Here is an 18,565-nt window from a genome sequence, read left to right as displayed (position 1 = left end):
TATATATTTAAATAAATACAAAAAATACACATAAATGAGCAAATGTAAGTACAAGGGTGGCAAAAGTATGGTCCTAAGGACTAGAGAGCTTGGCAGTTGGTGGTAGACGGTGGAGAATTTTGGGGGTTTTGGGGTCTTGAGTTTCAATGATTTAAAATGATTAGAATGAACCCCAAAAATTTTTTAAAACCATATTTCCACGACCTTTAAAATAGGTGTGCTCATTGTGTGTTTGTTTGCTTTTGTGTGTACTCTAGTTACTTGTGCATGAACTTTAATTTTAAAATTGTTGTACATTAATTTAATTGAAAGTTTATACACACATATAAGATTAGATATAAAGGAGTATAAAATTAGCAACAAAAGTTAATAAACTTATTTACCTCCCCCTAGGTTTGTTCCTCATGGACTTAACACCTTTGAGTTTAATTGTGAAACAAGTCATCCTTCCTATGCCATTGAAAAATCCCATTAAAGGTCAAAGTACCTCGACCTAGTTGTTGTTGACTGTAAACTTGTAGTGTAGGGTAGGAGTTGTATTTGAATCTTCTTCCACGTATATCGTTAGGTTGCTAAATAGTGATTCAACTCTAAGGTGCAAACACTTTGAAGTAGACGTAATAACCTGATTTTGGGTTGTGAATCACTATAAATCTACTAAGATTATTGTGGTAGTTTGTTCCTCACATGCTTTAATTATTTTAGCGAGCTTAGAAATTAGAAGCCATTAAATTTTAACAAACCTATTCACACCCCTAGGTTATCTTTGTAGGACCTAACAAAAATGTGGGACAATATCAAATAACCCCAAACTCCTCAATGTCCTCGTTTCTTCCATCCAATTCTTCTCCCCTTCACTTTTTTTAAAAAATGTCATACAACCTATTAGTTTCTAATAGATACTAACTTGTCTGCCACCATTTTGTGTCAATTATATTTTTGCTTCACAAGTAGAGATTGAACAAAAAGTGGACATTATTACACTTTTGAAATTCTCTTTCTCCTCCATCAAGGGTCTATTTGGAACCCACAAAAAAAAGAGGGGAAAAAAGTTATTTTCTATTGTTTGGCAGCATAAAATTATTGAGAGAAAAGAAAATAAGAGAGTTTTAGTTAATAAATTTTCTCTCACAAAATGATAAAATTTAGGGAGAAAAGAAAAGAAATGATTGTTATTTTTAAAATATTGTTATTTTTTTATTTTTCATTTTTCACTTGTATCCAAACAAGAAAAACTATATTTCTCTTCAATTTTCTCTCCCATTTTCGATGGGCATCCAACACAAACTTTCTGTGTTCCAAACACAACCCAAAATGATTTTGAGTAATTCTCCCCTTATTTTTTGGTTGAAATCATTGTCCTTTCTACCTCAAAAGACCCCTTGCGCAATATTAAAGCCTACGACTTAGTAGGTTTATAGGGATTTTGCTTGCATTGAAACTTCTAATTATATATTTTACCACTTAAAAAGTTATATTTGAGTTGATTTTCATTTCTCTTTTGTATGATTTATATTCTTAAATTTTGAGAATATATTTGACATCTTTGAAAGCGATTTTGTTCATTGATATATTCTGATATCTTTTATTAGATTTTAATAATTTAAAAGTACTATAAAACTTTTCGATTGATCTTTGGTTTCGGTTTCTACCGGTAAGTGGTAACCCTTCAAATGGGGTTCTTGGAGTCGGGTCGGGTTTAGGGATACTGACCCGTTCCCCGACCGGTACCCCAGTTGCCCAATTACATAGAAAGAACCTACCGTTCGTGTTTCCTGAGATTTGCTTCTCTCGCTTCGAGTCCTTGCTGAACAGTAGGACTACAGAACTTTTAGATCATGGCGTTCGCTTCTCGCCTCATCTCCCGATCCAAGCAGGTATATTTCTTTTATCGCGGATGAATGCTCACTTTCTCCGGGACTCCCATGGCTCGTATTAGACTGTAACCTAGGAGATCTGGGAGGCTTAGGTTTAAGGCCTTCAAGGGGATTCTGTATTTAGATTGCTGTGAAAGGGGCGTTAGGTTTTGACGCATGCAACTGAGCATTTGTGCCCTGATATTGGATTTATGTATGCGAGATTTTCAATTTGTATAATATTCAAGGTCGTGATTGCTGCGACACTTATCATTTTATTGGGTGTTTTGGATCTTATTTTTTTATCCTTTGCTGTAATATTTACACATCTTGCGCAAACGAATGGTTTTCGGGGATTATCAATTAGAGAGAGCGAAATATGTCCAAAATTTCTTTTTTCTTTTACTGTCCATATTTTTTATCTTGTTTCTGTAGAGCTTCTCCTCACGTCATGCGTTTGTGTTCCATATTTGGGTCTCAGACGAACCATATTTTATAAGCTTTATGGTCTACGACATCTATATACTTTTTGGTGTTTGCAGTTTTACTCTGTTAAGATTGTTCTGCAACATGAGCTTGGAGTTTCCACTCGCTTTTTTTCTAAAGAAGCTGCCCCTTCAGCTCTCAAGGGAGATGGTGAGTTTTCTACTGTTATTTTTAGTTGCTGGATGCTGGTTTAGTCTGCTATTACCGTTTAATTATTTGAACTTGTTGTGTTTCCATTTATTTTTGAGTTTTATATTCAGTAATCCTATCATTCAATAGTGATTTCTTTTGTGTTGATTTTGTATTATTTATCCATTTCATTTGACAATGTCCTGCATATTGTTCCACATTTGATGATTTATGGGTTGTATATGGTTCTCTATTTATTTCATGTCAATGAAGCTTGTTCTTAGTTTACTAGTTATGCATTAATATAATGATTCTTCTCAGTAACTGGAAATGACCTGGGAAGCAAGAAACCAATGCAAGCAACCTGCAGGAATGAGTATCTAAATATGTTCTCCGCACCTTTTATAGACCAGTGCTAGAGTCACCATTGTTTTAGCGCCAGCATTGTCTCTCTAAAAATATGTGATTTAAGTTATTTTTATTCAGTTTTTCTATTTGCTAGGAGGAAAAGCTTGACATTCCCATTTTCTCACTATAATTTAAAGAAAAATTCTCTCCCTATTATGACTTGGGTGCATTCACCTAAAACCATGAGGACCTAAGAAAGGATTGTTATAGGTGCGAAACGTCAACTAGGATTCCATTTAAAAAAATGTCAACTAGGATTCTCTAATGTTGTAGAGACGGGGAGATTAGTTGAGTTTCAGAGCCTCAAGGGAGGTACACTGAGAGGTTAATGCCATATCTGTTTCAATATAAGGCGTTTCCTTGGAACTGTGGGAGCTATTATGGTAAGAGCTCTTCATTTTCGGTCTTTATGGTACAAATTTCTTAAAACATTAATGCACCAAATTTGTTGATGCTTTTCCGAGCCTTGCTTCTCCCTTGCATGTCTTTTATTTTCTCTTAATAGTATCCTTCTTGAAGTTTCAATTGAAAATTAAGGCAAAAATTTGCAATCCTTCCTGCAATTTCAGTGTAAAATTGAGGTAAAAATTTGATATGATTAGATTTATTTAAGATTTCTGCAGAGCATTGTAGTATTGCTAAGTCTCTCTTATAAGTTTTAATGGGATGAGTTTCAGTGCAATCCAAAGATCACCTTTTAAGTGCGCTTGAATTAAAAAAAAATTCAGTGCAAATTGTTGAGAAATCAAATTGTACTAAGGGGCACTAAAATAATCACCTTCAAGGAGTCTCTAAATAATTGGAGGTTAGGAGACTCTGATCTTCTGTACATATTGTTGAAGAGCAAGTATGGAAGAGTCTTACATGACTCTCACAGTAAAAAGTCTCACAAAGCCAGAATTAATAGGGTGGAATCTAAAAAGAGTCTCATAGAAAGAGGTCTCATAAAAAAAACTCAGTAAGGTGTTTTAGGGATGTTATTCTTCTATTTTTATTGTTTAATTGTTTTAGAGCTTATCTTTTAGTATTCAACTTTTGTTGTAACCAGGATAAGGGTAGTTTAGTTGTAATTGGATTCTACTTATTTTCTTTATTATAAATAGAGGCTCATTGTACTCAAATTACAACAAGTTGATGAAATTTTTCTCTTTTCCAGAAATTCAGCATGGTATCAGAGAGAGTTCTGTGAGTTGACTCGGTCAACCCACAGAGATAATGTGATCCCTTTTCTGATCTATCATCTCAAGTAGTCTAGGTTTGTATTCTATCTTTCTTTCTTGTCCCAGTACCCATTGTTTTCTTGGCGTTCACACCTCCATACTGAAATTTTCATATTACAAAATATATATTGATGAAAAGATCTTCAAGTCTACTTTCCAACTCAAAAAGAATTTTGGCAATTGAAGTTTTCTACAACGTGAAATCAATATTTGAAGCATCAAAGGTTTGACTACAAGAGAGGTTCGAGTAGTAGCAGAAACTTAAACTTTTGAGCCATTTTATACCATAAAAGCGAGACTTTATATGGAGAATTATATATGAAAAGAAAGATGTGTAAGTCTTTTTTCTTAGCTATCCAACATATTCTCAATCTGAGTTTAATAGAGGGAGATATCGATTTCGGATGAGTCAATGGTCATGCTGTCCAAAAAAGAAAGAGTACTTAGTTCGGCGAGATTATAGAGATCGAAATCTATTAGATTCTTTCTCTCAAAAGAAGTATATTTGATGAAGAAAAATTATACTTGGATGAAATGTATCGAACCCTAATTTCAGAAGGAGAAGATTTTATGTCAATCTGATATATATTTAAGAAGATATTCGCAATGGAGTCGGCAAGGTTCAAACTACAGAATGAAGCAAATCAAAAGGTCATAAAAGATTCAAGATTGAAGTTTTTATGTCAAATTAGGTATCAATTAAAATCTTTGAGTCTAGTTTCTTGAGCAACAAACTGTTTTTTAATTTGAGCTATAGGTTTTGGAAATATCGATATTAGAAGTACCAATGGTCAGTTCTGCCAAAAATGTCTCATTTTTTCCTATTTTCTCTCTTATTATCTTTCCATGCATTAGTGTGAATTGGGTTTCCTTTTTCCCTAAAATCCTAGTTTTTTTAGCCAATTTTCTCTTCTAATCATAGAGTTTTGTTCAGACTTAATCACTCCATGGTGTGCTCATTCAAGGTATACAATATTTTGCTTAAATGTAGTTTTCAAGTTTTACATTTTTGTTATGTGGTTGTGTATCTTCCGCATAGTTAACTCCGAAAAATTGTGGTCACCCTAAAAAAGTTATACTTGGTTAAGTTTATTAAGTTTTACTGTTATAATATCCATTAGTTTTTTTTTTTTTTTTTTAAAAAGAGGTCACTTTGGAAGTATGAGTGTTGCCTCTTTCCGGTTAAAGTTATTTTTCTCTACTATTTCTTCACTTTATCATCTTGTGTTTTTATAACTTCAGAGCAATGCCTAGACCCGCTACCTAAAAGTAAAGAGTGTGCCCAACATCCAGTTTGAATCAAGTCTTTTGTTCTTCTCCCAAGAGGTGATTTGTATTTGAACTACCTTTAAAAAGTGAGTAGTCTCTTTGTTAAACCCCAAAGTTGGGTAGTTTTTTCTGCCTTTAAAATTGAGTGGAGTGTGTTTTAGACTATGACTGTTTTGATTGGTGTGTGGAGCTTTGTCGTATTGGTAGAAGTAATTTTCTTCTTCCACATTGTGCTTTGTTCAAGCAAGGTTTATATGTCCTTTTTATCCCTTGTTTGAGGGGGAGAAGTACAAGAAGTACAAGAAAGAGGAATTTTGTTCTACATGTTGTGGTAATTTTATGTGACCAAAATATTCAAGAAAGGGAGAGCACAAAAGATAAAGTTTTTGCATCTATGAAGAATTTTTTTTTAGTAAAAGAAAATTGAAAACTAAAAATCCTTTTCATTGCAAGTTGAAGCTATAAACCCCAACTTGAAGGGAGGTATTAAAGCGCAGGTATGGAAGAGTCTTACATGACTCATATAGTAAAAAGTCTCACAAAGTTAGAATTAATAAGGTGGAGTCTAAGAAGAGTCTCATGGATGGAGGTCTCACAGAAGAGTCTCAATTAAAAGTGTTTTAGTTATGTTACTCTTCTATTTATGTTTTGTTGTTTAATTGTTCTAGGACTTATCTTTTAGTGTTCAATTTTGGGTGTAATTGGGATAAAGGTAGTTCAGTTGTAATTGGATTCTATTTGTTTCTTCTATTATAAATAGAGGCTCATTGTACTTAAATTACAATAAGTCAATGAATTTTTTTTCTTTTTTAGAAATTCTACACATAAATTTGTAAAAATTTCCCAATGAAGTTTTTCTCTTTTTTAGAAATTCTACAAATAAATTTGTAAAAATTTCCATAGGAAATGGTTTGAGAAATCAGATTGCCCTACAAAAATTCCTCAATAAGGACACATTACATAATCAGAGGTTGGGAGACTCGATCTCTTCATTACTCATAAATTTGAACAAAATCCCAAAGATGCTATTTTTTTTGTAATGTAACTTGGACGCTTAGTAGCTGAAGATCAGTCTGAGGCTTGTATATTTTCAGGACTCTGAGGAGTCTCATTGCTAATTTGAAATATTTCTGTTAAATTATATTTGTGCTTATGGGTGTGAGACATCGATCCTTCCATAAAGAAAAAAAGAATGGGGAAAGAAATAAAAAGGTTTGGGCTTTGTCGAAATCTTTACAATCACATGATGTATGTTTTGCCTTCATGTTTGATTAATTGCATCAATATTTTTAGCTTGTGCTGTTAATGTGTATTGCTTTTAACTGAAAATATTGTTTCTTTCTGATCTGGAAGAAATGCTCAAGAACATCTTCTTTGAGTTCAAGAAAAAATTTGAGACTGCCTTGGGGATAGTCCGCAAGGAAAAGATCACCATAGACCCGGAAGACCCTGCTGCTGTATCTCATTTCTCAAATGTTTTGAAAACTGTGAGACAAAAGTAAGTCTTTATGCAGTGTTTTGTTCCTCCAGTAATCAGTTTTATGTATCTTCTGATCGATCATCTGCTCCAGATGCTTTATCTTGAGTTGTTTGTCTGTACCATGTTTTTTGCAGGGCTGATCTGTTTTCAGAGTCTCAACGTATACAGTACACGATCCAGACTCGAACACAGGGAATCCAAGATGCTCGTACGTATTTGTTGACATTGCAGGAGATAAGAATCAAGTATGTGCTATCCTCTGCAGTCCCCTCAACTTTTTGATGCTTTTCTGTGGTACTGGTAACCTACAAGAGGCTCTGGTTTGCATCCAGGAATCTTTGAGGCTCAAAAAAGTTAGGTCTTTATCAGTGCGTACATATCCTTTTGTCTGATTTGTATTGTTTGTATTAGGAATATTTTCAAATGCAGAAAACACTTCTGTTGAGAGTAATGTGATTGTATCTTTTGAAGGAGAGGACTCACTGATGACCTAGGTGCAGAGGCTATGATGATTGATGCATTGGAGAAAGTTGAGAAAGAACTTAAGAAGCCACTCATGAGGAACGACAAGAAGGGAATGGCTCTTCTCTTATCAGAATTTGATAAGATCAACAAGAAGTAAGTCTTATCCCTGAATTAAAACCAATCAATTCTTTTCTTTCTGAGTCATATTTGAGATTTTTGTTTAGATTTTTTACTTCTTTTTCATTTTTAGAGTTCTTATTTTGTTATATTATGCATGGTTTAATAGTTAACATAGAATTCTATCTAGTCATTGTCATGCATTGTTGATGTTATTGACTTTCTTTCCTGCCTAGTGGTGTAAAGGAGTGTACTGTACTTTGATCTACCTTTTCTCTCTTAGTTCATAGCATTTCTCCTTTACAAGAAAATTGTATGAACCTTTGATTAAAAAAAAAAAAAATGAAACTGACTACTTTACACTTACTGATTAGTGGTTTTGAATTTTGATTAAAAAAAATGAAAAAAGCTGCCCCTCTTCCTGAAATATTTTTCCTCTTCTATTTGCTCCCCAAATCACCTATTTTTCAAGTTTAAAATTTGAACTATGGTAATATTCCTGGATACTAAATCAAGACTGTGAGCTCCAATCAGTATGCCTTTTGGTGTTGGATAGTGGTCCAGTGGCCATGGAATATGAATTTCTGGATCCAACATCTCTGCGATATTCTTGGGGTTTTTTCCATTATATATAATTCCATGACTCATGGACCTGTCTATTGGAGCTGACTTGCCAAGTTGACCATTTTGTAAAACTTTCAATTGTTTGAAGTTACATGTTTTAATTCATAATTCCTTTTGACTTTGAATATGATATATTCTTAGCTTATAACGAAGAAGGATGAAGTAACACATTAACATCTCTGCTATATGCTTGAGGTTTTTTTCCATTTTATGTAATCCCATGACTCATGGACCTGTCTGTTGGAGCTGACTTGCCAAGTTGACCATGTTGTAGAACTTTCAATTGTTTTAAGTTAGATGTTTTAAGTCATGATTTGTTTTGACTTTGAAAATGACATATTCTTAGCTTAAAATGAAGAAGGATGTAGTAGCACATTAATATAAAACTGTAGATGTTCCATCATGATCATGTAAACAGAGTCGTGTTTAATTGATTGTCAACCATGTTTATCTGTGCCATAATGTCCGTCAAGTTTTAAACTGAGGATGATTTTTAATGATGGCAACTCAAGACTTGGGACAATTTGGATCTTCTCTTTTAAGAATCTTTGGGACTCGTATTTGGATTGAATGGAGCCCCTCAACTCATGTCCTTTCATAGAATGAGAATCTTATGTGACATTTCTTTCTGAAAATGTATTTGATCAGTCTTGGCATCCGTAAGGAAGATCTCCCCAAGTATGAAGAAGAGCTGGAGAACAAAATTGCAAAATCAGTTTTGGAAGAGATGAAGAGGGATGCTGTTGAAGTGATGGAAACTCAAAAGAAACGGTAGGATTTCTGTTTGGAGTTGATGATGTATATGACATAACTGAGTTAGGTCCTAACATCTTTTGCTTTGTCTTCTAGGGAGGAGTTCAAGGACGAGGAGGTGGTTGATGTGAAGTCTTTAGATATGAGAAACTTTCTTTGAAGAGTGTGGATGATGCTGATGACACATGACAACTCCAAATATTCAGTCTTCTCCGTCTAAAGAAAGAGTGTAGGTGGTTTTGTCCCAGAAACCAGCAATAATGCCAATCTTTTGAAATTGCTGATTGGTGTGCAATTTTTGTTGTTTTTGGTACTGCATTCTTCTTATAGCATTTTTTGCTAGTTCAGGCCAGTACCTGGCAACTCTGCCAATTCAATGTTGCAAAGTTGTTCATTGATGGCATTGGGCATTACAACGAATATGAACCTTCCAATTATATCTTGGATAACAGACCAGTCGAGTGAATCATCTTAACCCTTTTTTTGCCCCTCGGTTAGAGAACATCAAAGAGGATGATAATCAGTCTAACACACCTTCTGACTAATTTACAATTCTAACCTTCTATTGATTTGGGTCATGTTGATTGATATTAATCACTCAGCTGATTTTACACCCCCATCGGCTACCCCCTTATACCCCCTCCCCTTAAAATCTAATGCAGATCAGACGTATCAACTGACACATAAGTTTGGTATAGCTTATGTGACAAAATTTAATACATAACAAGTATTATACAAATTCCAACCTGCCTCTGATCCTAGGATAATAGTATTATATGATTTAGTGGCGTAGGAGAGATTTTAAACTATTGAACATTTGACCAATTGATCTGGGGTCATATTACCTCTTAGATCGTTGTTCGAGAGATAGTCTCGACACAAGATTCTAGAGTGGAAACGGAGAAAGCCCGGAATGGGCATTTTGATTGAAGCTAGATGGATCCAAATTTCTCATTTAAGAAGAATTGAGAGTCTAAGTACATTACCTTAAGCTCCGCCCAAGATGTTGCTATGTTCCCTCCAAATTTTCCATGAGACTAATCTTAACCGGAAAGCCACTTAATGAAAATAGCCACATAGATCCAATCTTTGCAATTTCTTTCAGTTGGCATGTAAACTGGAACAGGAGTAGACAACATGTATGAGTAAAGGTTGAGCGTGGGCAGATTTGCTAACCTCCCGAGGCTACTAAAGAGTGACCCACATGATTTGCTCTTGTTCAAGTTCAGTTCTTCGGAAGTCTATAATGGAGTTCTTGCCAGGCTTGAGTTTTCCGGCCGTGCGAAAAAACGATCCGGGCCAATGGGAGAGGAGGAGCAGCCGCTCTCCTCTATTCATCAGAAGAGAACGAGAGGACAAGATGCAAAGATTTTGTTTTTAGTTTTTAAATAAATATTTTAAAAGTAAAATTACTAATTTACCCCACTTTCTATCCGGTGACCTGTATGGATCGGAGTTAATTTATATTTCTGGTAAAAAAAGGGAAGGGTGAAATCGGAATTTCAGAATTACCCTTCTGGGAGTTTCTTTCTTATAATAATCGAGTCGTGCGCATTGATACGTGGTTCAGATTAGATTTCTTCGAAAGCCCTCCCCGTTCTCGTTCTGATTTTCTTTTCTTCACGTTCCCATCTGCCAATGCACGGAGGGGCGGGTTAAGGATATGGAACAGACAGGCCCTGGTGGCCACTTTATCCCATATGCTTCACCTGCTTCACCGTGTATGAAGAGCAATATCGAAACAAAGTTCTACGGAAGAAGTGCTCCGGTGACGACCATTGAGGGTGTTTTCGTGCTCAGTCCAAGAATTCATAGAACTGAGGATCAGGTTCGCCTCTTCTTGCTTTTAAGAATAAATTATCGGCCTGGACAAACCCCAACATGAACTTCTTTACTGCTCTATTTTTTCTCTTGCCTCATTCTTAGTATGCTACTGCTGTTATTAAATTTTCATCTCAGGCGACTGTCAAACAGGGCATATTTCTTGACCTTTTTTTCTATCGTGTTCATTTCTTCTTTCTTTTATTTCTTTGGGGTTCTTCGTAGAGACTGTTTTTTCTTCCGAGAACGAGCAGGCCTAGATAGCCAGCAGTTTGATTTCCCGTTATGAGCGGAAAGACAGAAACCAATTATTATATGACTGTAGCTTCAAATACGAAACCTAATGTCACGGAACTTCTTGCATGAATTTTTCAAGAGAATATGGTTCGTCCTTCATTTCAGCCCAAGAGGTCCGGGAGAATTAGCACGATTAGCCTTAAAGAATAAAGACTCGCATGCACAGTTGTAGTCCAATTTCGTAGTTACGGGGACTCCATCGATGAAATTCATCACATGCTCTCCTACCAACGACCTGAATCCGAATTTTCTGAGCGATTCCTGTAGTGGCGAGGATCTGGTCAGAAAGATCGCTCTCCATGACGGCGAGGGTGTCGGAGACGGCGGAGTGAACGGCATTGGTGGAGACGAGGGTGGAGAGGTGGAAGTCCCATTCACAGAGACCTACCTTTCTTTTGTTCTTCTTCTTCGTCGTCGTCTTCTCTGCCTTCGCTATTTGGGCTGGGGTCCATTTCCCATTTATTGGAGATGGTGGAGAGGATGACGGTGGCGGTTTTGGAGTCTCAGAGTGGGCGAGTGTGAGGATAGGGAGGAAACCGAAGGTGAGGTTGAGATAGAAACTGTTGTATCGGAATACTGGTTTATAACCTTTAAAACTATTATATGCCCGATACGTTACCTGATACCAATTCCGAATACTCTTTAAATCAGAGAATTAATTTTTACTAGTAGATAAGTGGGGGTGGAGGGGTTGGTACCCAAGAACCTGGCCTACCCCTTTGCAGAGGTTTTCATGTTTACATACTATCATCTGTTTGTTTGTTTGTTCCTTCGAGTTTTGATTTTTCAAGATGACTTTCCCTGGGACTTTGGAGAAGTGCAGCCTAGTATTTTTGTATTAGGATTACAGATAAGATTTTTTTTTTCTTTTCTAGTTGTTCTGGGTAGAAGTGTTGTATTGTTGAAATCAGTATGACCCATTTTAACTAAGCTCTAGAGCAAAACCTGACATGAGTTATTTTTGTTGTATATGTTTTTATTTTTCGTTAATTCTACAGATGAGTATCTACTCTTCCATGGATGGAGACCTCTACTGCAAGCCTCATTTTGAACAACTCTTCAAGGAGACATGAAGTTTCTCCAAGAATTTCCAGCTTGAGGATTTAGGCTATTTCCCTACATGGGTTTTCTCATACTTGAAACTGATTCTCTCTCTCTCTCTCTCTCTCTCTCTCTCTCTCTCTTTTGTCGGTATTTTTCTCATGTGTGCAGTTTTATGACTTTCCAGATAGAAAACATTCTGAAAAGTCCAATGATCTGGTAGGTTGTAGCATTATCTTCTGCAATGGAGTTTTTCTTCACTTTACTTGTCCAGGATGCTGACAAATGTGTTGGATCATTTAACCCACAGAGTAGGCAGCCCAGCAAATTGTCTTCCTTCTTCTCTGGGACCCAAGACGAATGTGCCACTTGCCAGAAAACAGCATATCCACTTGAAAATGTTTGTCACTTTTTTGTTCTCTTGTATTGATTCAAACGAGTTTGGTTTTCATATATATGTGCTAATAAGAAATTCATATAACTACTGCATTTTTAGGAATTTGTTTGTAAAATGGAACAAAATAAATGAAACATTCAATGACTTTGGGGTAATTTTCTTTTTTGTCAAGATTCTTCTGTGAGATGTCTAGCACATACCTAAAAAGAAATCATGATGGCCAGAGATATGAAAGTTAACTAGATTAACCGTCACAATACCTAGTTTGTTCACCAATTCCTTTTTTTTTAATGAAATGGGGAAATTATTAAGCGACTAGAAGCAATCCCAAACAGAGAGGACCATTCAAGCAATAGAGTAGGAGACCCATAAACAAAGGACGAACGAGAGAGACCATCTTTGGGGAGAGAATCAGCTAGGGAATTGGCTTCTCTGAGTAAATGTTGTTGAGAAACGTTAGAGGGCCTGCATGAGTCATGAATTTCCTCAAAGATGAGTCTGAACCTCCACGGAGGCTTGGATTGTCTTTTCATACAGTTGAAATTAGTTCCTTGTTTGCTAAAATTATTTCTTAAAACCTAACTCATACTAGTGCTCATGTTTAGAGAAATGTTTTGAATAAAATTTTGCGGAAGCTGTAACAGGTAACTCTGGAAGGGAAATCATATCATAAATCCTGTTTCAAGTGTGCCCATGGAGGCTGTGTCCTCACTCCTTCATCGTATGCTGGAATGGATGGTGTTCTTTACTACAAGGCCCATTTCACACAATTGTTCAAGGAGAAAGGAAGCTACAACCATGTTCTTAACGGCGCAACTCTGTTGCAGTACCAGGGGAGTCCCAGAAAGAGGAGACATCACAAGATGAAACCCAAGAAGAAAAAGAAGCTGAAACAGGAGGCAACAACAGGAACTTTCAAATTTTCACCAATATTTATCATTGTCATTTTTGTTGCTTTTCTTTTTCCCATCTTTCACTATATTTTTATAAATTCATTTCACCCAGACCAAATCCTAATAGGTTTTGCATTGGGCAAGTTTCCATCTCCATTAGACAAAAAGGACTGGATATCCCTTGTTTTAGCCCGAGCCAGCTTCAAACATGTAATGTTCCGTTATATTTCTTCGGATGAGATGCAACTTGAAAGCTATAAATCTTCTCCTCTTGTAGGATGACACTCTGGCCTTGCAACCTTGTATCAACAATTCACTGAACTTCAGAAATATATTTTTCCTTTTCTTCTTATTTGAAATAGTAGGTAATGTTGTAATGGCTAGTGCACTGGGTTTTATTACCCCAGATATGCTCTTAATGCTTAAAGTGAATTTCATTAAATTTAGAGTTGTAATAAGATAAAATTATTTTCATATTGGGTCTTATTTGTGGGAGTTGTAATGGGTTGTTATGGTCTTAGGGTTAAGTACCTATGTCTTCCGCTCCTAATAGGCCTGGATATCTCTTGCATCTTTGTGGGAGTTGTAATGGGTCAACAAAGGAGGGGTGGTAGATAATTTCTTCTGGGAGGGTCATGGTGGAGCCAAAATTTTCCTTTGGGGAGATAATCTAATGTTATGCAGTAAAATAAATTTTATTTACCTTGAAAATTAATTATTTTTTAGAATAATTATTAAAATGAATGTAAAAAACAGAAAAGAACAAAAACCCAATGTTTAATCTTTTGTTACCAAACTAGTGATTCAGTTTACATGAGTTACAAACTTCATTTATGTTCAATACTGTTTTTTTGGATCAAGGTTCATTAAATAAACTAGGGAAAAGACAAGCCTTGAAATCTACTAGTATTTTATTCTACAACTTCAGCATGATATATTCATAAGAAGCAGAATAATCAGATTATCATAGGGATTACTATTGCTCAATTCCAAGTTGAACTACCTCTAGAATTTCAAGAAGGGAAACAAATGTTTGATTCCTCACTTTCCTCCATGCTTGTTACTTCCTTTGCCTTTCTATTAGATCTATGATGTGGTATTTCTCTTAGGGTATGTGTGTGTGTGCCAATACGAAAATATAGGAAGAAAATTTCCCGTTGACTAAAATTTTGGAAAACTTTCTCGCATTTGCACCATTTTTGGGGAAAATTTTCTCTTGATTCTTCTTGATTCCTCTCATCTTTAAGAAATGTTAAAAAGGATAAGCAAATACGTTTCCACTTGCTCCAATAGGAAACTATTGGAAAAATAAACCAAGAAACACTAAAGTGGTTCTTGATCATTCACTTCTTACTTTTAAGATAAAGTAAGATAAAATTGCTTGCATTTTTATCAACATCTTTCCAAGTTGCTTCGACTTGAGGTAATCCATTCCAGTTTGAGGTAGTGTACTAGTTCGATTTGAATTTACCTTTGGGGTGGTTAGTGCACTTATATGGTGAAGGGAAATGGAAAGTGAAAGTGAAAGTGAAAGAATTAGGAAAGTGAATCATTTTTTCATGTTAGTGTGCTCGAAGGAAAATACACTGGAAAGTAATTGTGTTAGTGCACAAAATGAAAAATGTAGTGGAAAAAAGAGAATGAATTACTTTTATAATATACCTAAACAAGCGTGGTTACTTTTATAATTAGTAATTTAATACAATATTAAAATATATTAACATAATAAATAATTAAATAGGGTATTTTATTAATAAGTTAAAATATATTTTAGTTCAATATCAATGCCAATATCAGCTCACCAACATGCAGTTTCTAAGCCTCTTCCAGCATTATCTAACAAATTCATTTCAAGGAAACTAGTCTAAGCCAAGCGTAAGCCAACAACCAAGAGACTAATCCAAGTAATTGTAATGAAGTATGGTGAAGACTTCAATTCAAACTTAAGATTGAGTAAACTTTCATCCATTCAGCTAGGCTCTCTAGTGAAACAAGCTCCAATGAAATAAATCAATATATGAATAACATGAATTTCTTCATCATTCTTGTTTATTTTGATATTCACAATAAAACACCAAGCTTTATTTTCCGCTCCAGGCTAAACAAGAAATATTGTGGAAACTTCTTCAATTCCTCCAATTCTCCATTCATTTCATTCAAGAAATAATTGACTTTCGGTCTGAAATTCTTCTCTACACTATACCTCAACAAGCCAGGAGACCTCAAGACCATTTTCACAGTGTACGTATAAGAAAATCCCAAACTTTGAAACTACTCGAGCTGGCGAGTCAAGGTTGACTTCACGCTAGACACTAGGAGAAAAGAATTCTGGCATGTGATCTTGTGAGGTCCCATGAATCCCAATCTTCACAAGAAGAAGAGGGTCGTTCGAAGCTGATCAGGTACGTTGGAGATGAGTAGCCTCGGTCATCGAGTGATGGATCTCTGAATATCTGCAAATGGAATTTGAACTTCGGTCAGGAGAAATTCAAAAATAGGGTGGAGGTCAGAGGTGGGCTCAGGGGTCAAGAGTTGCAGAAGCAGCCTGAAGATTTGTCCCATATCAGAATGTTCAATACCAAAGTGTAGAAGACATTTTTCGGCAGATAATATACACTCGAGGGAGGTGGGGCTGACATTAGGGTTTTTCTCTAGGGCCTCAGAGGAGTCGACATCGAGGCGCTCTTGGTAAAGGAGCTTTCCAGCGAGCGAGGGAAAGTGAATGAATTGGGTGAACCATCATAATTATCTTTCACTCGTTTTACACTAGAGCTACTGAGAATAAATTACATAGTTCATTTACTTACACTTTCCCTCGTGTGCGAGCACTAACAATTTTGGGTAAGTAAAAGGGGAAGGGGTAGGGGTTGGTTAGTGCACTTTTGGTTTGGTTCAAGTGAATGAACTAATTCAAGTTCATGTGAAATTTGGTGTTAGTGTGGACGAGTTCAAGTGCACTGGAAAAAAGTTTCCAGTGTTAGTACCTAAAATGAAAATTATGATGTAAACAAAATGAATAAGTAATTTTTTATAATATAGCTAAATAGAACATATATTTAAACAATTAACCAAAACAAACATTGTTACTACACTAATAAGTAATTAATGTAGTATTAAAATATATTAATATATTAATTACTTAAATAATATATTTGATTAATAAATGATTGCAGTTTATTGCTCAAATGGTTACTTTAAAAAAGTTTTAATTACCACTCTTAAATCACTAATTTAATATAGTAAAAAATTGAATATAATAAATAAATAAATATATTATTTTATTAATAACACAAAATAATGACTTCCAACTGACCCATTCATTGGGTGGTTTCCTAGGTGGATGGTGGTCGTCAGTTGTAACTGGTAGCAATTACAACCTCTCCTCTTTGTTAATGGAAAGGAGGAGTTTAAGTTTGAATCTTGTCTAGTAGAGGGATGCCTTGACATTGCCATCGACAAGCGTTTGCGGTAGACTAGACTTCTCCGATTGTCGAAAATGGTGGGGGGGGGGGGGGGGGGGGGAGGGGATGGTGGCCTCCATCAATTGCCCCTCTACGTGTGGATAGAGGTTGAAGACGATCTCCAACGCGCAGGAAAAAGAACTAAAAAAATATGAAACATAAGTTAAGTTTCATTTAAATAACAAGTCAATTTAAGTTGACTTAGATGGGTCAAGTTACAATGCGGATGGGTTGAGTCGTGGCAAGGACAGGTTGAGTTGGCTCGACTTGCCCATCACAACTCACTAACCCAACTCGCCCGAGAGTAGGCCGAGCAAACTCGGTTTGAAAAATCAAATTTTTGTGCCAGTAGGAATTCGAACCTGCGCGTTGGATACAATTTTGATGCCAGTGACTATTAGGCCCACTTGCCTTCATGTGTTTTCATTGGATACACATTTAATACATATTTAAATTGTAGTAAAATTAGTAAATCTGTTTTTATGCAATTTCTCTTTTAATTCATATGAATTAAATAATTGTGCATGCACATATAGTTGTATATTGTGAATATTTTGTTAAATTTTCAATTGTGAAAAAAAAATTATTTAGGTTTTATGCATATTTTTAGTTGACCTAAATATAAGGAATAGATAATTGACATCAATTTTAGTCAATTATTTCTATGTCATATTTTTGGTATGCATTTGAATAATCGAGTAATCACCACAACATTCTTAATTATGAAAATGTCTAGTGACATTAAGTCTAGTCACATAAAGTGAATGACATAAAAATTTGTGATTAATCATGTAGATATAATAATTTAACCCCTTAGGGTAAATGTTATATTTAAGTGATTAATCAAGATGAAAAAAAAATACTTTAAAAAATTTCTAGTTGCCCACAAGCCTAGAATATTCCTTTACAAACAAATTTTTGTGTCCCATCATAAAGAGACATAAATCGCATGTGTTATAATCTAAGCCCACAGGAAAGATTATAATGACATGCTGATCTATTTGTTTGCATTATCTACATGGGTAAATATTCAAAAAATTTGGATTCATTACATGTTTAGTAAGCTTGTTGTCTATTTTGTAGTTCTTCAGCCTTTGTCTGTCCCAAACTTTGATTCCTCTATTATTCCCCTTAATAGAGAAAATTATATTGAGTGGAAGGAGAAAATTCTCCTGTTATAGTTACCCAAATTGAGAAAACATCATTTGAACTTTGGGAGCGATCCAATCGATTAAGTTTGATGTTTATTAAGTCTCATGTTGGGTAAAGTATTCGTGGATCCATTGTTGGATGTGCCAAAGCAAAGGAATATCTTCAAGTTATTCAGAAACAGTTCAAGGCTTCTAATGAGTCATTAGTGAGCACCCTGATAACCCAAATGTGTTCCATGAAATTAACTAGCACCAAGGATGTGCATGAGCACATCATGCAGATGCGGGATACGGCCACAAGACTAAAATTAAAGGAGATTGAGATGTTCAAGTCATTTTTGGTCCACTTCATCTTTAACTCGCTTCCGTCTGAATATGCACCCTTATAACACACTTGAGGATAAATGGTTAATTAATGAACTTTTGACCATGTGTGTACAAGAGGAAGGGAGGCCGAATCAGGAGAGGATGGAAAGTACGCATTTGATGACTCAAGACAAGAAACATTTTAAGAAAGGGAAGGGAAAAACACCTCTTAATAAATAATATAAGGGCGGTGTCAAATGTTTCTTTTGCAAGAAGAAAGGACATATAAATAAAACTTGCCCCAAGTTCAAGCATTGGCTTGAAAAGAAAGGTAATCTCATATCCTTAGTGTGTTTTGAATCTAATATGACTCATGCTTCTTATAATACTT

The 18,565-nt window shown here is 35.4% G+C and overlaps 1 protein-coding gene across 1 annotated transcript; it reads left to right on the top strand.

Annotated features, from left to right (window-relative positions):
• The first annotated feature begins 1,751 nt into the window (after positions 1-1,751).
• Positions 1,752-9,276, top strand: LOC137943884 (probable ATP synthase 24 kDa subunit, mitochondrial). The gene is made up of 7 exons (XM_068789306.1): positions 1,752-1,877; positions 2,399-2,492; positions 6,722-6,866; positions 6,983-7,093; positions 7,320-7,466; positions 8,703-8,825; positions 8,904-9,276. Exons 1-7 carry the CDS (start codon positions 1,839-1,841, stop codon positions 8,965-8,967), a joined length of 723 nt encoding a protein of 240 aa, XP_068645407.1. The 5' UTR covers positions 1,752-1,838; the 3' UTR covers positions 8,968-9,276.
• The last annotated feature ends 9,289 nt before the right edge of the window (positions 9,277-18,565 follow it).

Source organism: Aristolochia californica, unplaced genomic scaffold (assembly GCF_029961685.1).
Source record: "Aristolochia californica isolate CCGP_79_NKW_82.1479 unplaced genomic scaffold, dmAriCali1.0.hap1 SCAF_11, whole genome shotgun sequence".
NCBI classification, from domain to species: Eukaryota; Viridiplantae; Streptophyta; class Magnoliopsida; order Piperales; family Aristolochiaceae; genus Aristolochia; species Aristolochia californica.
The sequence above is the reverse complement of the archived record's forward strand: the minus strand, read 5'-3'. Positions and strand labels throughout refer to the sequence as shown.